At 43.0% G+C, this 22,873-nt stretch overlaps 3 protein-coding genes across 3 annotated transcripts; all 3 read left to right on the forward strand.

The window, feature by feature from the left end:
* The first annotated feature begins 2,735 nt into the window (after positions 1 to 2,735).
* On the forward strand, positions 2,736 to 9,630 carry ache (acetylcholinesterase (Yt blood group)). Its single transcript, XM_076155464.1, has 8 exons — positions 2,736 to 3,246; positions 4,180 to 4,403; positions 4,730 to 4,990; positions 5,190 to 5,412; positions 5,979 to 6,218; positions 6,738 to 6,930; positions 7,142 to 7,320; positions 7,519 to 9,630. Exons 1-8 carry the CDS (start codon positions 2,811 to 2,813, stop codon positions 7,638 to 7,640), a joined length of 1,878 nt encoding a protein of 625 aa, XP_076011579.1. The 5' UTR covers positions 2,736 to 2,810; the 3' UTR covers positions 7,641 to 9,630.
* Positions 9,631 to 10,226: 596 nt separating this feature from the next.
* On the forward strand, positions 10,227 to 14,883 carry LOC142993974 (schwannomin-interacting protein 1). Its single transcript, XM_076144631.1, has 7 exons — positions 10,227 to 10,522; positions 11,444 to 11,691; positions 11,960 to 12,084; positions 12,510 to 12,618; positions 13,087 to 13,215; positions 13,317 to 13,428; positions 13,578 to 14,883. Exons 2-7 carry the CDS (start codon positions 11,455 to 11,457, stop codon positions 13,676 to 13,678), a joined length of 813 nt encoding a protein of 270 aa, XP_076000746.1. The 5' UTR covers positions 10,227 to 10,522; positions 11,444 to 11,454; the 3' UTR covers positions 13,679 to 14,883.
* Positions 14,884 to 15,135: 252 nt separating this feature from the next.
* On the forward strand, positions 15,136 to 19,327 carry LOC143006087 (P2Y purinoceptor 3). The gene is made up of 2 exons (XM_076157448.1): positions 15,136 to 15,420; positions 17,316 to 19,327. Exon 2 carries the CDS (start codon positions 17,442 to 17,444, stop codon positions 18,846 to 18,848), a length of 1,407 nt encoding a protein of 468 aa, XP_076013563.1. The 5' UTR covers positions 15,136 to 15,420; positions 17,316 to 17,441; the 3' UTR covers positions 18,849 to 19,327.
* Positions 19,328 to 22,873: the final 3,546 nt, after the last annotated feature.

Genomic DNA, 22,873 nt, shown 5'->3' on the forward strand with positions numbered 1-22,873 from the left:
AAACATGGAACGACCCAAATCCTGGGAGCCAATCAGAAAGCAGCAAAATCCAGATAAGCAGGGCGATTTTCAATGCACATCCTGACTGTGTTGTGTAACAGCGGGCGCATGCAGAGGAGCTGCAATAATGTTGCAGCAAAGGAGAGGAGTTGGTTAATAACAGCGAAGGTTATGTTTTTGATGGTGCTTCATCCTCCTCCTCACTGCATCCTGAAGTTACTGCTTTATATCTGTGTGTGTGTGTGTCTTTGAAAACTGAAAGCTGAAAACTGTGATGATGTCATTATTGACTTCAGTTTTTCTTCATACTAGAGCAAAGTACAAAGGGGCAGAAGTTGTCACCCCAGAATTACCCATGACCCCTACACACGCCGGTTCCCTGAACAGTGTTTCTGCCAAGTTTGGAGGCGATTAGAGCAGTGGTTTTCAAAGTGGGGGGCGATATGAATAAGTACAGCCTCAGGCAAATGAATGAGGCGATACTTCTTCGTCTGGCTGCAGGAGAATGAGCGTCCAGAGCCTCAGTGGGAGCCAGTCTGAACGCCACATGTAAAAAAAATTCTCGCCAGATGAGGCAGGGCATCTCCTAATAGATGCAGCAAGACGTAGCCTTGCTGTGCACTCAAAATGAATGTATTGTTGATATATTAAACATTGGTAAGTCACCACTACAATAGCAAGTGATTCTTACCTTCTCAGTCATTTCTGACCAATCACAAAACAGTTTGCAAGCGCGTGCTGTTTGTTTCCAAGTTTTGTTGCGCTGTGAAGTTGTTACCATGTGAACGCAAATCCAACCAAAGATTGTAAACATTATTTCCTGAATTGAAACAAAGCAAATCACAGGTCTGAATACTGCCGGTTGTGGTAAATGGGAGAAAAAAATTTGCAGCAAAATACTGGAGATCACTACAGCAAAATAGGAGATTTTAATCGCAGAAATTACACTAGAAAATCGAGAAATCCTGGGGGGACTGATAAGCGCTCAGTGATGAATGGTATCCAGATAGATTTGTAATGATTTGATTATCGGGTATTGATCAGCTCTCAGTCACATGATGGAGAAATGTTTGGAAACATTCTGATCTTTTCAGTGTTTTTTTTCTGAGGGTCTTGATGCCCCCCCACCCACACACATACACACATACACACTGAAATCAATCCTCCTGTGAACTTTGTGCACAAATTCCTCAGTCTAATTTGAGAAGTGACACCCCCCAGCCCTCCTCTCCTACTTCCTGTCCCTCTGTGTGTGCTGCTCTTCCTGTCCTCTCTTCACTTTGTCTTTGTCCACCTGTTCCTCGATCACCTTCAGTCCTGGACCTCTGCTGAGTTTACCACTGAGGCCCACAGGGAAAAAAAACATTTACTCTGTCTGCATATCTCTTTTTCCACTGAGCTCAGTCTGGCAGTCAGCATCTCATATAATACATGTTTGTTTGTTTGTTTTTATCAGGAGAGATGTAGTCATAAATCGGAAACATTTGCAGTGAAGATTGTTCACTACATTTTCATTTAGCAGCAAAAACTAGACTGAGACTACAAAAACACGCATTTGTATCCTAACTTCTCCTCAGGTGTGGTTACAAAGGTTTATGCTGTCATGTCAGTGTTTTTGTAAATGTGACCTTAATTCGTGATGTTCTACACACACGCACAGTAACTCCTGTCCTTTCCATTAGCTCAGTGCTACCGCGTCACTCAGTGGACAGACTCGTCTATGGTCTTTATTTCAGGGAACCTGGATTTCCCCTTAATCATCTGATTATTTTATGTGTGTTCATATTTTAAAGCCATCTAAATGAAGTCGATCAAAAATTCTAGAGCACCAGGTGTTCTCAGGGTTAAAATGTCTATCTTAGTATTCAGACAAAGCATCAAAGGTGCGGCTCATATGTGGAAACAAGTGATGATTATTTTGATCCTTTGCTAGCTTTGCTGTGTGTCAACACTCACATGTCGGAAACCAAAGTACTATCACAGCTTGTCTTTACATAAACAGAAGCCATGCACTGGTAGTAGACGCTGGAAATACATGTCTACTACCAGAAATATAGTCAGGGAAAGAGACACTTTAGATTGGACATAGCACAGTGGACACAGTATTTTGGACCCAGTGTATAGTCTCATCATGAGTTCCACACACCTGTCAGGTTACGCACTACTGTTTATGTTTAGCAATGTATGGTTGCCATAGAGACAGGATTAACTTGGAGGCAGTGTAAGGGATAGGGGGCGTGTGTGTGTGTTTGTGTGTCTGTGTGTGCTATTTATGAACACACTGCCCTCAGTTGTATAGAGAATCTATTTTGGTGACCTTTCTCCCCCCACTCGCCTCCACACACACACACACACACACACACACACTACTACTACTTCTTATGTTATCTGTGAGTCCAGTCCTACACACAGTGGCGTATTTTAATGCTCATGTGAAAACTGTGGCCTGAACTCTTCACGTTCTCTTAATGTAAACAGTATTCATAGAATCCTTTTCAAACATGACACAGCTGCTGCCTGAACACCAGCATCATACACTTACACACACTCTCACACATGGTCACACACACACTTGCATGCTCACATGAAAACACACGTTCACACACACATGCTCACACACCTCACACATGCTCTTTTTCTGTCACTTTCTCCCTCTGGCTCTGTCTTCCTCTCTCTCTCTCTCTGTCTCTCTTTCAGTCTGTCTGTCTCTGACTCTGTCTCTCTCAGCAGATCAGGCCACACCCTCTCTGATAGGACAGGAAGTCACGACCACAGCTTGAGCCTCTCAGACGCTGCTGTCCTCCTCCATCATGCAGAGCTCCATCCTCCTCCTCATCCTCTCCCCCGTTGTCCTTCTCCTGCTCCTCGTTCCCTCTGGCTGGGCGCAGAGCGACACCGACCTTATCGTTCAGACGCGCAGCGGGCGAGTCCGCGGCATCCGCCTACCAGTGCCTGACCGGAACCATGTTACCGCCTTTCTGGGGATCCCCTTCGCTGAGCCGCCACTGGGGAAGAGGCGCTTCCGTCAGGCTGAAACCAAGCGTCCGTGGACCGGCGTGTATGAAGCCTCCGCCTACCCCAACATTTGCTACCAGTTTGTGGACACATCATTTCCGGGTTTCCAGGGCAGCGAGATGTGGAACCCCAACAGGGAGATGAGCGAGGACTGTTTGTACCTGAACGTGTGGGTTCCCTCCTCGTCCAAACCACACAATCTCACTGTCATGGCATGGATCTATGGTGGAGGTATGTGAACTTTAAAGTGAGTCAGCAAAGAAACGATTTCTTTTAACCTGCATAAAATCCAAACTTCTTATTGACTGAAGATGTCAATGATTTCTAAGGAGGATTAGGATTCCTAAATCCGTTCTGGGAATATTAGGATTTTGTAGAAGTATTAATCTTTAAGATTTTCTTTCAAAGTAATACTTACGTGACTTTACTAAATCTCATAATTTCTGTTCCTTTACGTCTGAACACTGTGGTTGTTTCTCTGCAAGTTGTATCATTGTGCAGATGTTCGTGGTTCTCTTACAGGTCTGTAGGTCTTTGAATGGACCCTTATGGATCCATGGTATTTCTCCTACAGCACGAATATAGAAGTTATGGACACCACAATAAAAGCTAAACGTATCTCCAGGATTCCCAAATAGAACTGTGTTATGCTAAAATGACACCTTGTAAAATCTATTTTCTTCTTCTACTAGTTTTCCTGTAGCCAGAGACAGACAGGTAAAAAGAGAGAGAGACAGGTAGAGAGAGAGACAGATAATTGTTGATCAGTTTTTGACCAGTAGCTCAGTGGAGTGACCAAGTCTGAAGACGGACGGATCTGGATTGTTCTCAGACAGGAAGTTGGCCTGTAGTCTGCAACCATAGATGTGAGATTTTGAGCAGCAGAAGACCCGAGCTGCTCAAATGCTGTAAAGAATGTGAGGACTGGCCATGTGAGCCACCGCAGGGATAAGGGAGGGTGAAATGGCCTGCAGCAGGTTGGAGGCTGTGGGGACCAGAGGACAGGCTATGGGATGGAAGTCTATTAGAAGTTTGGATAAGGCCTCCTCAGTCAGAGGGGAGAATGTGGTGATAAAGGTCCTGTTAGCTCAGTCTTTCCAGGTGGACGTTCAGATCTCCAATGACAATAAGTGCGCTGCCATCTGAAACGTTGTGTGTTTGCAGGTTTCTACAGCGGTTCGTCTTCACTGGATGTGTATGATGGTCGTTACCTGGCTCACAGTGAGACGGTCATCGTGGTCTCTATGAACTATCGGATTGGCGCCTTCGGCTTTCTGGCCCTGCATGGTTCATCAGAAGCTCCTGGTAACGTGGGGCTGCTGGACCAGAGGATGGCGCTGCAGTGGATACAGGACAACATCCACTTCTTTGGCGGGAACCCCAAACAGGTCAGCTTCTCACTGCATTTTACAGCAGTAATTCAACTGACAGCTGATTTTCCAAAATACCACCATCTAATCTTCATCTAAATCTCTCATGAATCAAATCAGTCTTATTTGATGTTTTTGGAGGGACAGGAAATAGTTAAATGAGGAATCTCCTTTATATAGTAGAATAATAAGTAACAGTGCCTTCTTAAATAATAAAATGTGTCAGGACATTACTCTTATGTTGCAGAACTTTTTATTGGCAGTGGTGGGACAAAACTTTTCGTCCATGTAGCTCTCTAGTGTGAATTTTCAAGAACATGCTAACGGCTGCCTTCTTGGTACAGGTGACGATCTTCGGTGAGAGTGCTGGTGGCGCATCAGTAGGATTCCACCTCTTGTCTCCGGACAGCAGATCCACTTTCACCAGGGCCATTCTGCAGAGCGGTGTCCCTAACAGCCCCTGGGCCTCCGTCAGCCCCTCCGAGGCCCGCAGACGGGCCACCCTGTTGGGCAAACGGTTGGGCTGCAATGGTGGGAACGACACAGAGCTGGTGGATTGTCTTCGTGGTAAATCTCCACAAGACCTCATCGACCAAGAGTGGCAGGTAGCACATGCCTCATTTCCAGCAACACTGTTCTAGCTCACAAATCTTCATTTTGAACCCAACTGCTCTCAGGATCTAGTGCCAGTTGGCAGGACTGGATCTAGTTCTTGTCTCTAGCCTTTGTTGGTCAATGTTGTTGATGAATGGTTCTGCCCGTCAGAAAAACTGTGTCTCAGATCTTGTTGTCTGTTCCGAACAGGTTCTGCCGTGGTCAGCCCTCTTCAGGTTCTCCTTTGTTCCTGTTGTGGATGGGGAGGTTGTTCCCGACTCTCCTGAAGCCATGCTGAACTCCGGCAACTTTAAAGACACTCAGATCCTGCTTGGTGTCAACCAAGATGAAGGCACCTACTTCCTGCTTTATGGTGCACCAGGCTTCAGCAAGGATAACGAGAGTCTGATCTCCAGAGAGGACTTCCTGGAAGGTGAACCTCACTCACATCAAATAACAGACACAGCTGGAAAGGGTCTGTCCAAACCGGCAAAGAATGTTGAATGTTGAATGAACGCTACTTGAGCAAAAGTTTTTTTTTTTTTTGCAATTTGTTTTTATTGAGGCAAATATTGTACATGACACTGTGTAAACAAAAGTATAGTAGAGTATTTCCCTTAAAGTGATTTGACATAAGTGAAGGATCTTTTGGGAAATTATCTCAGAAATGTGTCATTTCTTTATACAGTGGAGCATCCTGGAGCTATTTGCAGTTCACTCATGGTAGTATGAGCACTGTTCTCCCATAGAGCATCTGAAGGCAGCACGTCTTTAATTTTGATGCTCGGCCCCCACAAGTGTTTGGATTTGTCTCGTGTGTAACCAAATAATTAAGTTTGTTGGTTAAATTCCTTTTTCAGACCAAAGCGAATGAACTACAGATCTGAAATGTAACAACAGAACCATGAAAGGATGCAAACATCCACAAGGGATATTGGTGATTTGACAACATTTAATGATCAAGTACTTGAGGTGTAACGCTGTAAGTGTTTCTGCCAGGCGTAAAGCTGAGCGTGCCCCATGCTAATGATATCGGCCTGGAGGCGGTGGTGCTGCAATACACCGACTGGATGGATGAGAACAATGGGATGAAGAACAGAGATGCTTTGGACGATATTGTGGGTGACCACAATGTTATCTGCCCACTGGCCCACTTTGCTCGTGCGTACGCCCAACACAATGCCCTCAAAGCCAACATGGGGGGGGGCAGCTCTGTGAACACTGGAGGAAACTCCCAAGGTAAGTAGTGTGTGTGTGGGAGGGGATTAACAGTACAAATAAAGTTATAATCCTGTTCATTCTTATTTCTGTTATCACTCACATTTGTTTTCCACTGATTTAGAAACAAATGAATATAAATGAAACAATGTCTTATAATAATTACAAAATTTTATCATATGAATATTCACAATGCTAATTGCCAGTGGGCAAATCAGTCAGTCATAATTGCGATTAATCCAGTGGATGGTGCTAAATATTGACCTGTTTACCCACGTACTCATTTACTAAATATCACTTCGATATACATACATACATATATGGCATCAGCCAAGATATTAGAAGATGCAAGTGCAGTGACTGAACTGCCAATGTTCACAAATAATTTGAAATATCAACTAAAAAATCTTTTCAAGGACACTCAAACATCTGTGATCACAGTCCACCTGCACCATGTGGTGCAGCTGTAATGAGTGCGTTCATGGGTCCAACACGTCCAATCCTACAGACATAAAGTCTGAGCTCTCTGTCGTCCTGTAGGAGGCATCTACCTCTACCTGTTTGATCACCGGGCGTCTAACCTGCCGTGGCCGGAGTGGATGGGTGTGATTCACGGCTACGAGATCGAGTTTGTCTTTGGCCTCCCGCTGGAGAAGAGACTCAACTACACTATGGACGAGGAGAAACTCAGCCGACGCATAATGAGATACTGGGCCAACTTCGCCCGAACAGGGTGAGGCAATGATGTTACCGTTTTTAAGGTGTTACTAACCAGAAGAATTCAGACTGTGCCAACCAAAAACAGCTTGTGCCTTAAATGTTCCGAGATAATTTGCGTTCCTCCTTTCTATTGTATTCATTTGGAATACCCCCAAAACGATTTGAAACAAGGATGGCGCCTGAGCAGCTTTTCTCACTCATTCCTTGATCTTGTCCCTGCTAAGGAATCCCAATGTCAACCATGACGGCTTCGTGGACACCCGGAGGCGCTGGCCTCTGTTCACTGTCAGCGAGCAGAAACACGTTGGACTGAACACAGAACCCTTGAAGGTCCACAAAGGTCTGAGGAACCAGATGTGTGCTTTCTGGAACCGCTTCCTGCCACGCCTCCTCAACATCACTGGTAAACCTATTCCCTGGGTGGTTGTTATGTTATGTTGAGGAACAATAATGATAATCCCACAATAACGCATCTGTCTGTCTCCCTCTCTTGTCTCTCTCTCTCTCTCCACCTCTCATTCTCTCCCTCACTCTCTGTCTGTGGCCTCTCTCCCCCCCTCCCTCTCTCTTTCTCTCTCCCTCTCTCTCTCTGTCCGTTCAGATAACATTGATGAAGCGGAGCGTCAGTGGAAGGTGGAGTTTCACCGCTGGTCGTCCTACATGATGCACTGGAAGAGTCAGTTTGATCATTACAGCAAGCAGGAGCGCTGCACCGAGCTCTGAGCGAGTGAGCGAGCAAGGGGCGGGGCTGTGGTCGTTTTCCTCCATAGCCCCTCAGTGACTTCATTCTAATCAAATTTTCAGTTTCACCCCACACACACACACACACACCGCTCTGACCTTCTTTATTTATGTTTATTTATACTGTTTGTTTATTTATTTATTTATACTTTTTCCTGAAGCATGTGTGTGTTTGGACATTCAGGGCTATGGAAGGAATTGAGGAACATGAGAAAGAAAGGCGTCATTACCTCGCACGTGTGTGTGTGTGTGTGTGTGTGTCCTATTCATTATTTGTCCTCTCTTTCATTCGGCCGTGTCTGAATCTTCCGGTGTCCTTGAGAATACTTGTCTTCCATCTCTGTCCGTTCGTCCACACCCTTGCTCTCCTTTCTGTCTCTCCAATCTTCCTCCTCTCCATTCCAGCTGTCATCTTTATCTTCATCACTCAGCTATTCTTCCTTCTCTCATCTGGTCATCCTTATTCCTTCCACTCCGATGTTTCACTTCCTCTTCTTCCTCTGTCCTCCTTTATCAACGCTAATCCTGTTGCTCTCTTTTCCTCTTCCTCTTTCTTTTCTCTTCGTCCTTGCATCCCCCCTCCCCATCTCTCCATTTCTCCTGCTTTCTCGTTAGCCTAATGGAGGTAGAGTAATTCACTCAGCAGGAAGATGTGACAGAACGCTGGCTCAGCCTCTGGCCTGCCAGCACACGATGGATGGATGGATGGACGAATGGAAGTGGGGAGGAGAGAGATGGAGAAGAAAGGAATGGGGGGGTAAAAGGGGAGAGAGGTAGATGAGGCAGAAGGAGAGGTGGAGATGTGATGGGAAGATGAAAAGACAGCCAGAGAAGGACATTACATAACTCGTGTGTGTGTGTGTGTGTTGTGTCATGTTTCAACCTCTGATGATGTAATTAAATCCAAATCCAAATGTTATAAAATGTTGAAAATGTTATTTGGTTGCATACAGGGCAGCGACCCAGAATTTATTTAATTTTCTTAATCATATGTATGTTTAAGAATTTAATATATATTCGGCAGCTAAAATGCTTTGTCTTTATATAATTTCATTTTCAAAATCATTACCTTATATACAACAAAACCACAAAACATTAAATTTAAGAAGTAATGAGATTAAACCGAAGCTGCATCAGTAATTATTTGTTTGTTTGATCGCCCCCTGGTGGCATATGGGTGCCTATCAGCTTTTTTCTGATGACATAATAAATGACTAGAAAATTGTTCATCCAGGGCTGTGTCTTAGGCATTCATGTTCATTTTTAAAACAGTTAACCTTAAATTTTCATTTCCATTCAGTCTTTTTCTTTTTAGTAGTCCGTAACGTCAATTCATTTGTTTATTTGCCCCATGAAGGCCTCAGATTTTTTAACATTTTGGTACATTTCGACCGCTATGTTATTTAGCTGCTTTGTCGCTCTCCTGTGTTATCCGTGCACATACCTGCCTGTGTGTGTCGTGTGTATTATGTGTACGAAATCTTTTCATTTCTCCCACCTCTCAGAGTTGTGATTGGCTGAGGGCTTTGGCATGTAACGCTTCTGTTTATGGGCTGGAATTGCGTAGCGTAGCTTTAATCGGAATCAAGGATCGTACGTGGGGTTGAAAATAACCGTGAAGAATGCATGTATGACTGGCAGTGTGAGTGACAACTCCTCAAACAACTCTTATCCAATGGAAGAGCCCTGCTTAGGCCGGCCCCCTCCCCTTTCCCTCTAATCAGACCCCTTTTGTGCATGTCCTGACCTGTACTCTGCCAACCTGGACTCACAACGTACGTAAAGCTCTGATGTTGTATGTTTGATGTTAGCAATAACACATCAGTAAAGAATATATTTGATATTTAAATGCAGTGAAAGTATAAAGTAGTGATAAAACAATGATGATGATTTTAAAAGCAATATTATTATTATTATTATTCAATGTATACCTGAGTGCCATAATGTTTATTTGTTGTCTGTGGTTCTTCTCTGTGTGATGAATGCATCAGAAATAAAGACACTGCTGCTTCTGTCCAATCAAAACGCTTCTGCTGAGTCTGTCGCGCCCACAGTCTGAGGCCACGCCCACACCACACTGCACCAATCGTCCAAAACAGTCACCCCTGCACAGTGCTGCGATAAGAGAGCAACAAGTAGTGAAGCTACTAAAAACTAACAAGTACCTCAGCAATATAGTTTCACAAACATATACTGTTGCTGAACTTTATTTCAGAAATACACACTCAGACACAGTGCTGTTATGGGCTTTTTTGTAATACCCTCAGATTCCAGGCAAAGAGAGATGTAGTTAACAAAAAAAAAGCTTTTCCTAGTTAAGATTGGAGCACTAACACATGATGATACCCACTTTAACCAGACAAACAAATGGTCAGGATTCAACAAAAGTCAGAGAAATGTAAACAAAACACATAAAACATTGAAATGCAAATATACAGGATGGATTAAGCATTTCTGTGTTTTGTCTGTTAAAAAAAATATGGGTGTTTTAAATCACTTGTGACTAATAGTTGATATTACGTAAAGACGATAGCACTACTATTAGCCAAGCTTTTATTTTGAAGGCTCCTTCGGGGAGTTTATTTTGAAGTTTGAAGGTGTTCCGTGAAATTCCTGAAGTTTTCCCTTTGTTCGACGGTTTGGTGAAGAAGAAGCGGATTTAAGCGGTTAGACGTTTGCGAAAGTAACTTAGAAACTTACAGAACGAAAATACAGAAAAATACGATTTTTCGCGCGAAGCGTCAGGCTGAAACCGTGAGTTTGGAAGAAGAAGGCTAAGAAGAAGAAGGAGTGGAAGCTCTGATGGAAGTGGCAGCTATGTGGCAAAACTGAAAACTACTAAACTGCTTATTCTGGATAAACTGGTGAGTTGCTAAATTACAGTTTGTTAGTTAAGTTACTTAAGTCACTTTGAGAATCTACTGCTTCTCTTTCTGACTTTGTTTAATTTCCACCACAATTTAAACAAATCGTTTGGTTAAAATTCCTTTAATTCTTACTTCAAAAAGTCGTTTGTTAACCCTAAAATCCAAATAAGTCAAGCTTGAGCGTTGTGATCTGAAATGCAATAGACGTGATTATCTGTAATCTCAGTTTGACGTTAGTGAGGCGTCCTGTCACGGTCTTAGATAAACAAATACCTTTATAACATTTCCTCATTTCCTCTTTACATAAACTAACCGCGAAACTTTAGTACATGTTTGCAGACTTCTAAATCCAGTAAACTTTGATTCATTTTCATTTGGGTCAATAAAAACATACTTACCTTCTCTTATCTCATTTTACTGCTGTGTGTGTGCGTGTGTGTGTGTGTGTGTGTGTGTGTGTTTGTGCGCAGCAACATTGTTTACGGTTCCGGCTTGTGTAAGTGGTGCTTTTCATTAAAAAACTAAATAACAAATTTAACAAATATTGTAAATTCTAGTCGTGGGAGAGGTGGTAGACACGAATCAATGACATTATCATGAGTGATGTCACAGTTATTAGAGACATCATTGTAATGCACTACTAGACATGAATGATGTCAGCACATGTGGTGTTGAAGGAGGGGCTTGTAAAGGTGAGGGGCTTATTAAAAAAAGGTAAAGCAAATGAATAAATAGAATAGGAACCAGGATGTGTTAAAAATGTTAAACTAGATTATAAAAAGTTTATTATTAAAAATAAAAAAGTTAATAACATAAAACCTCAAACATGTATGACGTCATGAGTGACATCATCACTAAACTTGAATTTCTTGAATCATAGTGTCTTAATGGTTGATTTTGTGTTTCCTGTCGAATAAGGACAACAAAAGATGGAAGGAGAGAAGGAGAGAGAGAGGCAGCAGCGCGAAGAAAAGGAGAGTAACGAGGCAGAGGAGGAGATGAGGAGCGAGGACGAAGAGGAGGATTCAGAGGGAGCAGCGTTAGTATGGCAGGAAGGCTACAACGAGGACAGCATGGGCTTTCCCATCATGCACTGGGAGGCCCTGAGCCTGCGCATCGCTGAGCTGGAAAAGCAGGAAGAGGAGAGAAAGGAAAAGAAAGCAAAGGTCAGAGGTCAAAGGCTGGATAGACTGACAGATTTTTCCCAGGTGTTGTTTGTACATACACACACATTGTGGAGCATTGAGACACTCCGCAGCACGTCACGGGTGACTCACACAGCACAAAGTCGCACCGGCGGCTATGGTTGTGTTGACGTGTGTTCGGCTCCGCTCACATTTACACACACGGCTGTCCCACAATTTATGGAAAGAATGTTTAGTGTGTAAAATATACCAGAGATGTCAAAATAATGTCTGGCTTTGTGTCCATCAGGCCGCTGTGTCTCTGGAGAGGCGGCGAGCTCCTGTCGCTCACGCAGAGGAACGAGGGAGGAGGACAGAGAGCTGGGAGGATGGAGACGACGCCTGCAACAGCCACGTGATGGCGCTCACGTCACGGTACACACACACACACACTGCTGGCACCTGTTTGCTGAATGTGGCACAGGTGTCAAAGCCGACAAAACTGATGTGACACTGTCGCCTGCTGGACACACTGAAAACTTCAGCAATTGAGACTATAAAAACGTTTTCAAAGAGGAAATTCAAACACTTAAATCTGTTCTCAGTAGGATTTATGAAGAATTTAGATCATTAAACCTCTTTCACTTGTAACCAATCTGATGTTACAGGTGACATTAAGTGTGAACTTATAAGATCCACAAGTTCCTTTGTGTTATTGATGCTGTGAGAGTTTAGAAACTGTAGCTACCAGTATTTTATTTGTTGTTATTTGTCGTGATGAAATGTTTGAGCCCTGAATGAAGGACTGTGGCGTGAGGGGTAAGGAGAGTGAGACGGTCGTGTAAATTTCTTGCTTTCAGCCTGCAGACGCAAATGAACCTTCAGCTCTGCTTCATCAACAATTCTGAAAGTGAGGAAGAGGAGGAGGACAAGCAGGAGGACAACAGCAAGGAGAGTGGCGGCACACGGGTAAATGCAAAGTCCACTTTCAGTAGTAAAAGGTCACTGGTTTCCCGGCAACATTACAACACCTTCAGCACCACCATGTTGAGCTCCTCGGCTACGCCAGCGCACAAATCAAGTGCACCTTGTTCACAATATCATAAAAGCTTTCCACTGAGTTTGTTGTCACACTCCATTGAATGTCCAGGTTCACCTAAAAAAAATGATGTATTGTGTTTGATACTGAGTGACAGAATGAGCTCAGTATATTAATACAGAGGCTGTAAGGGTTAATGCACAGTCGTCTTTACTGACATCTAGTGGCAGCAGCGGAAAACTACAACCTCAGTAAACCTCCATCTGTCCCCACAGTTAAGAATAAAATCAAATCACATGCGAGTGGTAAAATGTGAAGATGAAGAGTGTCTCCTTCCCCCTCCTCCTCCTCTAACTGCCCCTTGTGTCTCCCTCTGCCACCTCCCCTTGCTGATGAAGAGAGGAACTCTTCAGGTTCACACGACCCCGCCGCCTCTTGCCAAAGCAGAGAAACCAAAGTCATCCCGAGGCTTCCGGAACACTTGGAGGAACCTCCGAGCCAGGCTGAGAACCCAGCACAAGCCCGTGGTAAGAGCAAGACGAAGGGCGCTCCTCATCCTCACTACACCTTGTTTACTTTACTTTCATCTTTTCGTCCCCTCTCCTTGACTCCTGTCGTTTCTCTTCAGACTCGTTGTGACACTGTCGTTCAGAGGAAACATCTGGATCGCAGTGATTTACAAACTTTCCGTGTGAAAGATCTCAACGCTCTGAGCACCACACTCAGCAAAGCCATACAAGGTACACACACACACACACACATTTAGAGAAAAAGGTAAAGAAAGTATTACTTTATTTCCGTAATGTTTGGACATTTTTCTGTAACTGGCAACTTTTTGTCTTTTTTTTAAGTTTCCAATCATGAAAATCTCAACTGTTGTATTTTTCAGACCTGAGTTCGGAGCTGGTGGGTCTCCTCCAGGTTCGGGATCAGCTGAGGACGGAGCAGGACGCTCTGCTGCTGGAGGTCCAGGACCTGACGGCTCTCTGAGGATCAAAACAACACGACGCTTCATCACGCTTGTTCAAAGACCACTTCAACATGAAAGAGATTTAGGGACATCGCAACAACACGCAGACGTCTGTCCGTCACTTCCTGGGCAGACAGACAGTCGCCCGACGTTGGTTACGGTATTAGTTCCTGTTTTAATGAGGGAATGGAATCGCACGCGCTGAATGTGACCTATACTGCATTCGTAAGAAGCGTCCTCACCTGTTACTAGCATCCAGACTCTACAGAGCTACAGCGCCAGAGACACACTACAGCCAGAGTAAATGGGATTCAAACCCACGACCGCCACCGTGATCTGAGCGCCGACCCCACCTGAGCGACGCACGCTGCTCAAATATGCAACCAAAGAGAGACTTGTGTGATATAAGCAACAAAAGGATTTATGTTTAGCTCTGTTTGTTCACCGCAGGCGCAGTCAGTCAGTATCATCTTTGTCGCTCGGTTGTAGGTTCAGGCTGCATGACTCTAAAAATGTATCAGTCAATCCCAAAGTGGCCACCTCATGAATATTCATGACTCTGCCCCTGGCTCCCCACCAGGAAGGACAGTGTAAACCCTGGGTGACTGTCAATGAGGCGCGGTGCTCTCTTGCATGCACTGATTGAGGAGCTGGATGTGAGCGAGGCGAGCATGTCGTCACTGCAGCCCTGCTGACGGCTGCTCGGTGATATTAATGAAGCTGCTAATTGTGCCTTTGAACAATCTGTTATTGTCTAGTTTATTTCTGTTGTCATCGTGAGCTGTGAACATTTGTTTATTTAGTCTAGATTTTTAGGTGATATTAGAAAGGATTTCTTCTCTTATCACTGATTTGATTTTATGTGTGTGTTACAAGTGCTTCAATAAGGGAAAGATTTGTATTTTTGCATATTCACTTTGTATTTTTCTAAGTGTTCTTGGCAGTTTGGAAGTTTTTACTTAATTCAAAAACACTGCTTCATTAATATCTCTGAAGCACCGTGTATCAGGCTACCCACAATGCATCACAGTCAGTTACAGGGGGCTGTAACAGTGACATTTGAGAAACAATTACAGGTGAATACACCAAGTTTGATTTAATGTCAGAAAACAAAGCTGACGATCTTTGATTTGTTGTAAGTTGAAAGTGTGTGCTGGAAACTCATATTAGACCAATCAGTAATCAATGCTGTCATTCTAATAATAAACGGTACAACTGTACTGAACTGAAGAGTTTGAGTGATTTGTTTGGCTCTGTTGTGATCCACCCACATGGACTGACAAGAAAACAACACATTTACATGCACTCAACACTATCCACTGTGATTTAGGTACAAACCTTCATACGGTACATGCATACATAGAACTTAGCAACTTTACTAAACAACACAGTCACTTACAACAACAATAAACTGTGAGAGAGAGAGAGAGAGAGAGAGAGATAGAGAGAGAGAGAGGGGCCTCACAGACACACAGGAATGATGACACACTGAGGGAGGTGCTGTGTTACCACAGAAACAGGCAGGACGGTTGAGAGGAGCTGAGAGGTGAAAGCTGAAATGGACAAAGTGTCACCGAGACGGACAGAAAGGGGACAGTGATCAATAACGAAATGAGCTGATCGACTGAGCCGATAAAGAGGAAATGTGAGCGGTGAAGGTGCTTCATGTTTTCATACGTCTGAATTTCGGACGATCAGGTGATCAGGAGCCATATGGAGCAGCAGGCACAGGTGCAGCTCATTGAAGGTTACAGTGATGCAGGTATTTATGAGTCTGATCGCAATTACACACACGCACACTGGGCACAAACAAACACTAACGAGCTCAGTAAGTGTTCTGAATATACAGTATATGTATATATGTATACAGTTGTAGATAGAACTTTGACAAACCTGGATGTCCTAATAGAGTTAAATGAATATATGCAAATAAAAACCAAATGTAGCGACAATAGAAATAAACAAAATAAGCCAAATATACAAAGTAGTAAATCTAAGTTGTTTTTCTGTTTCTAAGCTTGTCTTCATCACTAATTTATAAAAAAAAGTGTTTATATCTTTATTGAGATACTTGATTTTCAGACCTCCGAGGATTTCTTTGCATAAACATTTCATCAAATGTTCTAATTTATGTTTTATTAACAAATATCTTGTGTTTTAAGAGTTATTAGTTTAGACAAAAATAATTTGACATTTATTGGCCTGTAAAACCTAAAGCTTTCTGTCTGCATGCTGAATACAGTTTAATATATTGACACTAACTCACTAAAGTTACATTTAAAAAATCTTAATAAAAACCAAATCAGAAGCAGAATTTTCATCACCTGTACAAAGCCTCATTAAACTGATGACCTTGTGTTATGCTCAGTATAAAAGGGGGCATTGTTTCAATTTCCCATATTTCAATCTCCATGTAAATGTTAATTGTTAAATCAATCACTGAAACGTTATTAAAATAAACGTAAGTAACAGTAAAATGTTCTTTTCCATTTTATCTTTGAAGTATTGATGAGGTCACTGTAGGACGTGACCATCATCACACGTGATTGTTTCAGTCGTTAATATGTCATGTTAGTGGTTCACACATTAGCCATGTTTACATGAACACTGTACAAGTGTGAAATGCAGCCTGAACACACACACACACACACACACACACACACACACACACACACACACACACACACCTGCCGAATATTGAGGAGAGGCGACCACGCTGAAGTACAAACTGCTGTTTACTTCAAACTGTAGGAGGTGACAGTGACAGGAAGTGAAATTGGATGATGAAGTAGCAGCGTTAAATAAGTTAAATAAGTTTAGGAGGTTCATCTGCAGGATGAGGGTCAGGTGATGATGGTGGCAGTGTGGTTACTTATTGCTGAGTTAATGATGCGAGAAGAAGCTGAATCAGCAGCCGACACACAGGAAGGAAGGTGCACCCGGCCACACACAACGCCCCTGAGCCGCCAAGCACCAGGCCTCAGATGGGTGCCTACAAAGGGCTCCTTTAGGTGCTTTGTGCTTTAATGTCAGTATTTGTGTAAGCTTTATTAGTGAAGTTCTGGTGGTTTCTAGCAGCCTGGTCCAGAGCAGAGCCAACCTGCAGCTCTGTTTGCTGCTCTGCTTCTCTGTGAAGCCCTATTTCTGGGTAGCAAATGAACAGGGCTCAGGCGGCAAGGATGTCCGTGGTCAGTCGCTATCATGTGATAGGTGATCACGTGTATTAAATGTTGTATGTAAATATGTTGTATGTAAATGGAAAGTGTGGTTACATATATATACAGAGAGAGAGACAGATCAGTGTGTGTGTGTGTGTTGCTACATAAACCTTCTTCTATACTGGCGACAGATGAAACAATAGTTGAGCCTTCACCATAGTAGGATTTAAAAATTTACTCAATATACCACTAAAGCTTCACAGGGCCTCCACCATGGGGCGCCTGTGTCATGCCCACAGGGAGGGAATTCCTCCTCTATGTAAGGACAGTAACTATTCCCTTTCCTATTTTATTTTTTTTCGATTTTGAAAGCATTTATATAAAGGAGCCAAAAACCGGGTATCAGGTCCACACAGGCCTAAATTGTTCAGATAAAGTTGATCAGGCATATTGGAGTGCTGATTGATAGCAGATGATTAATTTGTCTCTTTGTGTCCAGTCGAAGACTCCCTGAAGTCCATGTGAGATCCATCTGAAATCTACCGGGGATACAAACATTTGAGGATGAAGAAGAAACCAACCTGCTTTACCTTCTTCTGCACATGAACATCAACCAAACATCGCCATGGCGCCCCCACATGGAGCTCCTCCCAACATCAGCGCAGGCACACTCCACGCCCTCCTCAGCTCCCCTTCGGCCTCTTCCTCTGCTCCCGCCATCCCCACACCCCTGTCCTGCAGTATAGACGAGTCTTACAAATACATCTTCCTCCCAATCTGCTACTCCTTCACCTTCCTCTTCAGCATCTCCCTTAACTCTATCGTTCTGTACCGATCGTTTCGCCGGACAAAACGCTGGAACGCCTCACTCATCTACATGGTCAACCTGGCCTCCACAGACTTTATGTACGGCCTCTCGCTGCCGTTTCTCGTGGCGAGTTACGTGATGCGAGACCGATGGGTGTTTGGTGACTTCATGTGCCGGCTTGTCCGTTTTCTCTTCTACTTTAACCTCTACTGCTCCATCTTCTTCCTCACCTGCATCTCTGTACACAGGTACCTCGGAATCTGCCACCCGATGAAGATCATCACGCTGGAGACCAAGCGGGCAGTGAAGTGGACATGTGTCCTGGTTTGGGGCGTGGTGTTCGCTTTGACATGTCCCATCTTCCGTTTCGCTCAGACTGGACACGTGACACGACTCGCAGCGTTAGGTGGCAATGCGAGCGCCACCAACAACCTGAGCGTTGAACTGTCGTTGCAAATGATGAATGATAGCCATGGTTACTGGGGTGGGGGAGTTGAAGAGTACCAGAACTGCTGGGACGATGCCATAGATAAGGAATTCTCTGATTATGTCCCGTATGGAATCATCCTACACTTACTGGGCTTCTTTCTGCCGTTTTCCATCATAGCTTGGTGTTACTCTCACGTGGTTCTCACCATTTTTCGTACCCTGCGATCTCAGCCATTGTCCCTCAGGGGTCGAAGAGATGGAGATGATGACAGAGCAAAGAGAGGCACGGGAGGAGGAAGCAACGGATTATCGAGGGCACTGGGAAGATCAGAGGGGGTTTCCATTTTCCTAGGTGCCCACTCTCCGTATGCCCACCGCAGACGTAAATCCATTAAGACCATCATCACCATCACCCTCCTCTTCGCTCTCTGCTTCTTCCCCTTCCACGTGACCAGAACCATCTTCCTCCTCCTTAAAGTGACCAAAGGGGTTCCCTGTCGCACCATGACCATGGTATCTATGTGCTATAAGATCACCAGGCCCCTGGCATCCTTCAACGCATGGCTCAACGCTCTGCTTTACTTCCTGACTAAAGACAAGGGCGGAGCTCAGTGCTGCCAGGCTTCAAAAAAAGACGCTCAGCAACACGGGGGGCTGCTGAGGCCGCTGAGGATGATGGGAAAAGGTGAGGATGTGGGGGAAGGAGGGATTGAGAATAAGGACAATGAAGAAATCCACAACAGTCCAGTGCACATAAACAGAGTGCCAACAAAAGTCACACACAGAGTCGAATAATAAATGATTGAATGAATTTTAATGTCTGTTTATGTCAAATCAAAAGCAAAAACAAAGATTTTAAAAGACAATGCCTCAGAATGGCTTTATTTCAAATGTATTCTGCCCACTTGTATGTCATACACACATGGACGCAAACCTGACACAATATCCTGGTAGTATCTGGGTAATGCTGCATTCAAGTGATAAAGCGGTACATACAACTTTGCATTGAATAAACAAGCAATGATAGAACAAGATTTTCTCTCAGACCAAAAGCTTCGATTATAATTCACAACTGCTGTGAATGCGTAAATGAGACTATATTGGCTGTGCAACTTCAACTTTCAAGTTGTTAAGTTGTGTTCCGTAATATGAGAATAAATTGATGTAATTCAGGTCAGAGAACAGTTAGAAACCACCAGAAGGCCCGACCTGCTGTACTCTCTGAATGCTTTTAATGACTTTGGCACTGTAGGAAAACACAATTTATGTTTTGAAAATAAATTATTGATCAGAACAAAGCATGCTTTATGGGGTGGAGTCTTAGTGAGACAATTCTGAAATTGGCCTTTACTCAGCTGCAGCACCAGAGAGCAGAAGTGGATAAGTGTGTTTTTGCACATCGAAGACATTCCCGTTTCACCAAACGCTGCTGTGGTCACAACCAAGAAAATCAGATGAGACATATACTGCAAATCTCAGGTAAGTCTGGTCCGTTCTAATTTACATGCATTTGAAACATACATTTAAAGAAGAATTGTAAGAACAAATTGGGTCTAACCATTTCAGTGACGAGAGAAATCCTTGTTATGTATGTACATACTGCTTTTTAATGCCATATAATATCTGACTTGAGGAAGTCACTGATTAATATCACTTCACCTTATATCACGAGATGCATTATTGAATCAACCCTTACATACCATTCATATTGTACACACTCTCAGTATGGAGAAGTATAACTGGATCAGGGGGGTGTGTTCTTTTGGCTTTACACCTCTAGAGTGGCCCTCTTATGTCTATTTCTGCATGCCTGTGTCCTCCCATTCCTTAAAAAACATTTGAACATCAATAAAAATGAATCAGCAATTAAATGTGATAGAAATCAAATAAAAAGTTACATCATAAAGTGTAACAGAAATTATTATATAAAAACTCAAACACACACACACACACACACACACACACACACACACACACACACATACACACACACACACACACACACACACACACACACACACACACACACCCCTCCCGTTCTCATTTCCGTGTTGTTGGACTTTCAAAACATAACCGCCGCAAAATCTCCCGTGGTGCACCGCGGCCGTGGCAGCCTTTGACGGTTATTTTTTTATTATGGATATAAAATAAATAAAAATCGAAGGAGCGATAAAAAGCGAAACGAGTCGCGGTTGCGGATTGTATGGGTTCAGATCCGCGTTTTGCCGCATTTCTTCTGCATTTTTCTGCGTGATTGGATTTATTTTTATTTTTTTTCTGTGGGGCGGTTGCGCGCGGAGACCCTGCGCGCGGCAGTTGGCGCCCATTTTCAAATGTGCTCAGACACAGAAAGAGATCGGCGGATCAAACTTTACACTGACTTTATTGTCTTTGTTTATAACGCATTTTATTTTTTACTCTCTTTATTACCCTGACATAATCGCTGCTGCTCCGGGATTATTTCAACGACGTTTTACTCCCGGACTTTATTGTCAAGAAGGTAAGTAATCAGATGTAATGCATGTTTAAGGTATGTGTCACTGTAAGACAATCATGGCGTCTTTGATGATGTGATGGTGTAGTGTAGCTTGTGTGACTCAGCGCTTTGTCCCGTGGATCGTGGCTTTTCTCCGCCAAAGCTCCAGCCTGCAGGCAGCCGAGCAGCCTCCGGTCTCTGCCGCTGCCTCCCCCGCTCCCCACAGGCTGCCCGCCGGACAAAAGCACGTCTGTTTAGCCATTTACGGCGAAGTATGGAGGAATTGTTTTATTTTTCTGTACAAAACACTTTAAGATAAAGGAGTAAGCGGACACTCCCCCAGCTCCAGCCCCCTCCCCGAAGACCCCGACCCTCCCCGGGTACTCCCACCAGGGCCGCTCCTAACCAACCGACAGCTGCGTTACAGGACAAAGAAAAACAACTTAACCCGGGTTTACGCCGGCTGGTTAACAGGTTTTACAGGTCAGAGAAAGATAAACCGGATTAGTTTCTTGGTTTGTTTGTTTGTCTGTCACCCTGTAATAATTACAACAATTTTTGGAACCACGAAGGGTCACGTCTAATCTTTATGATCATATAATAGGCGATTTATAATCTTTATTATAAAGTAAATTAACTAATGTTACAACACTTAAAATATGTATAACTCAAAAGATTAGAAGGCTAACATTAAGATAAAACGTATTATCTGTCCTAACCTTGAGGTTAAGATCAAATTTACAACCTTTACGTCAATAAAACGTGATTCATCTAGAGGCAGATGGTTGTGGCAGGATCCGCAATAACTTTACACTTTTGCAACTCTGCACTCTTCTCAACCTAGTGCACAAAATGCTCTGTATAATACTATAGTTATATAAATACTTCAATAATTGTTTAATCGATACAATTAAAATTTATAAAATTCATCGTGCATAGAAAAAATAATTAAGAGCACACATAAAAGCAGTCAAAGTTATAGCACAATAAACATTTATGTAAGGGCCCAAATAAAAGCTAATTTGATAATTAACATTCTTGTAAAGTTGTTTTTTATAATCTGACCTGCTAGAGCTTTGATGTTGGCATTTATAAGTAATCTTTGTATGCAGGTGTGTGTGTGTGTGTACATAAAAAAGCATGGGAGTAAAAAAAACAACAATATTAATAATGTTTTAATAATCACAATCAGACACAAGACAGGAAATGCAAGAAGGCAAGTTAATAGTTATTATAACACCTAAGTAAGTGCTTTATGTAAAGCATAAAAAGATAAAACTGGATATAAAAACTCAAGGCAAGTCAAAGACATTAAATACACGTAAAATAAAGACAGTTTGAAAGACAATAAAACAGGAAGCCCGGGAAAGTCCTGACACCTCTAGATTCCATGACAACATTTAGTGACTGATTCCATATTATTACGATATATTTTACGATCTGTTAATTGCAGAAAACAAGTGTCTTGGAACCCTACGGCAAGCAAACACTTTCATGTGAGCTTTTAACACCTGCATCTATATGTTCTCAACCTTACTTGTTCACTTAGTGTATATATTTTCCATCCCTGCAATGATTTTAGGAGTAGTTTGTATGGGTTTGATCTGTAATATCAGATAGAGACCCCACAGACCATCCTGGTGTGATGAGCTCTGGTCAAGATCAATACAGCTAATTTATTAAAATGAATGAATAATCAAAGAGCAGCAAGTAGTGAGAACACTCATTTTAAGTTAGCAGAATTTAAAATGGCGTGTTTATGTTGATGATTTTATTAGAGCTGCTGTTTTGTGTTATAACTGGATTTAATGTGTTAAATAAGTAGTGGTTATTTAAATAAAAAAAAGCAGACAGACAGTTGTGTAGTGGGGACATCATTATCCAGTATGACACCCTGTAGTTAAGGTAAGTGGCACTGGCTGTCCTTAATTTACACAAGGACCCCACACAAATGTAGGAAATAACTAGGGGCAAAGGGCAAAGCTCAAATGAGGGGTCAAAAATGCCTTATACCATAACGATTGAACTTATAACTTGAATGAATCTGGTTCATTTTTGATTGACGGCGTTGACAGGGTCCACTTTTTCGGCCTCTGATCGTGACCTGATAGCACGGATTCGCCCTTTGTGCATAAGAATGGACAGTACAGTACGTCACAAGGCAGAGCAAGGCGAATACCAAGACCAAACAAAACGTCTTCAAACGACCCTCGCCACCAAACATGAGACTTAACACAAACTGTAAATTGCAGATTGATGTCGATGCTTATAAAATTCCTGCTGAAATCCTTGGAGGAAGGACTCGGGGTACCTGTGGAGCTGTGAGGAAGAGCCAACAAACTAG

Source organism: Genypterus blacodes, unplaced genomic scaffold (genome assembly GCF_046128005.1).
Source record: "Genypterus blacodes isolate CSIRO-AG114 ecotype Tasmania unplaced genomic scaffold, CSIRO-AGI_Gbla_v1 ptg000002l_1, whole genome shotgun sequence".
Taxonomy (NCBI): domain Eukaryota; kingdom Metazoa; phylum Chordata; class Actinopteri; order Ophidiiformes; family Ophidiidae; genus Genypterus; species Genypterus blacodes.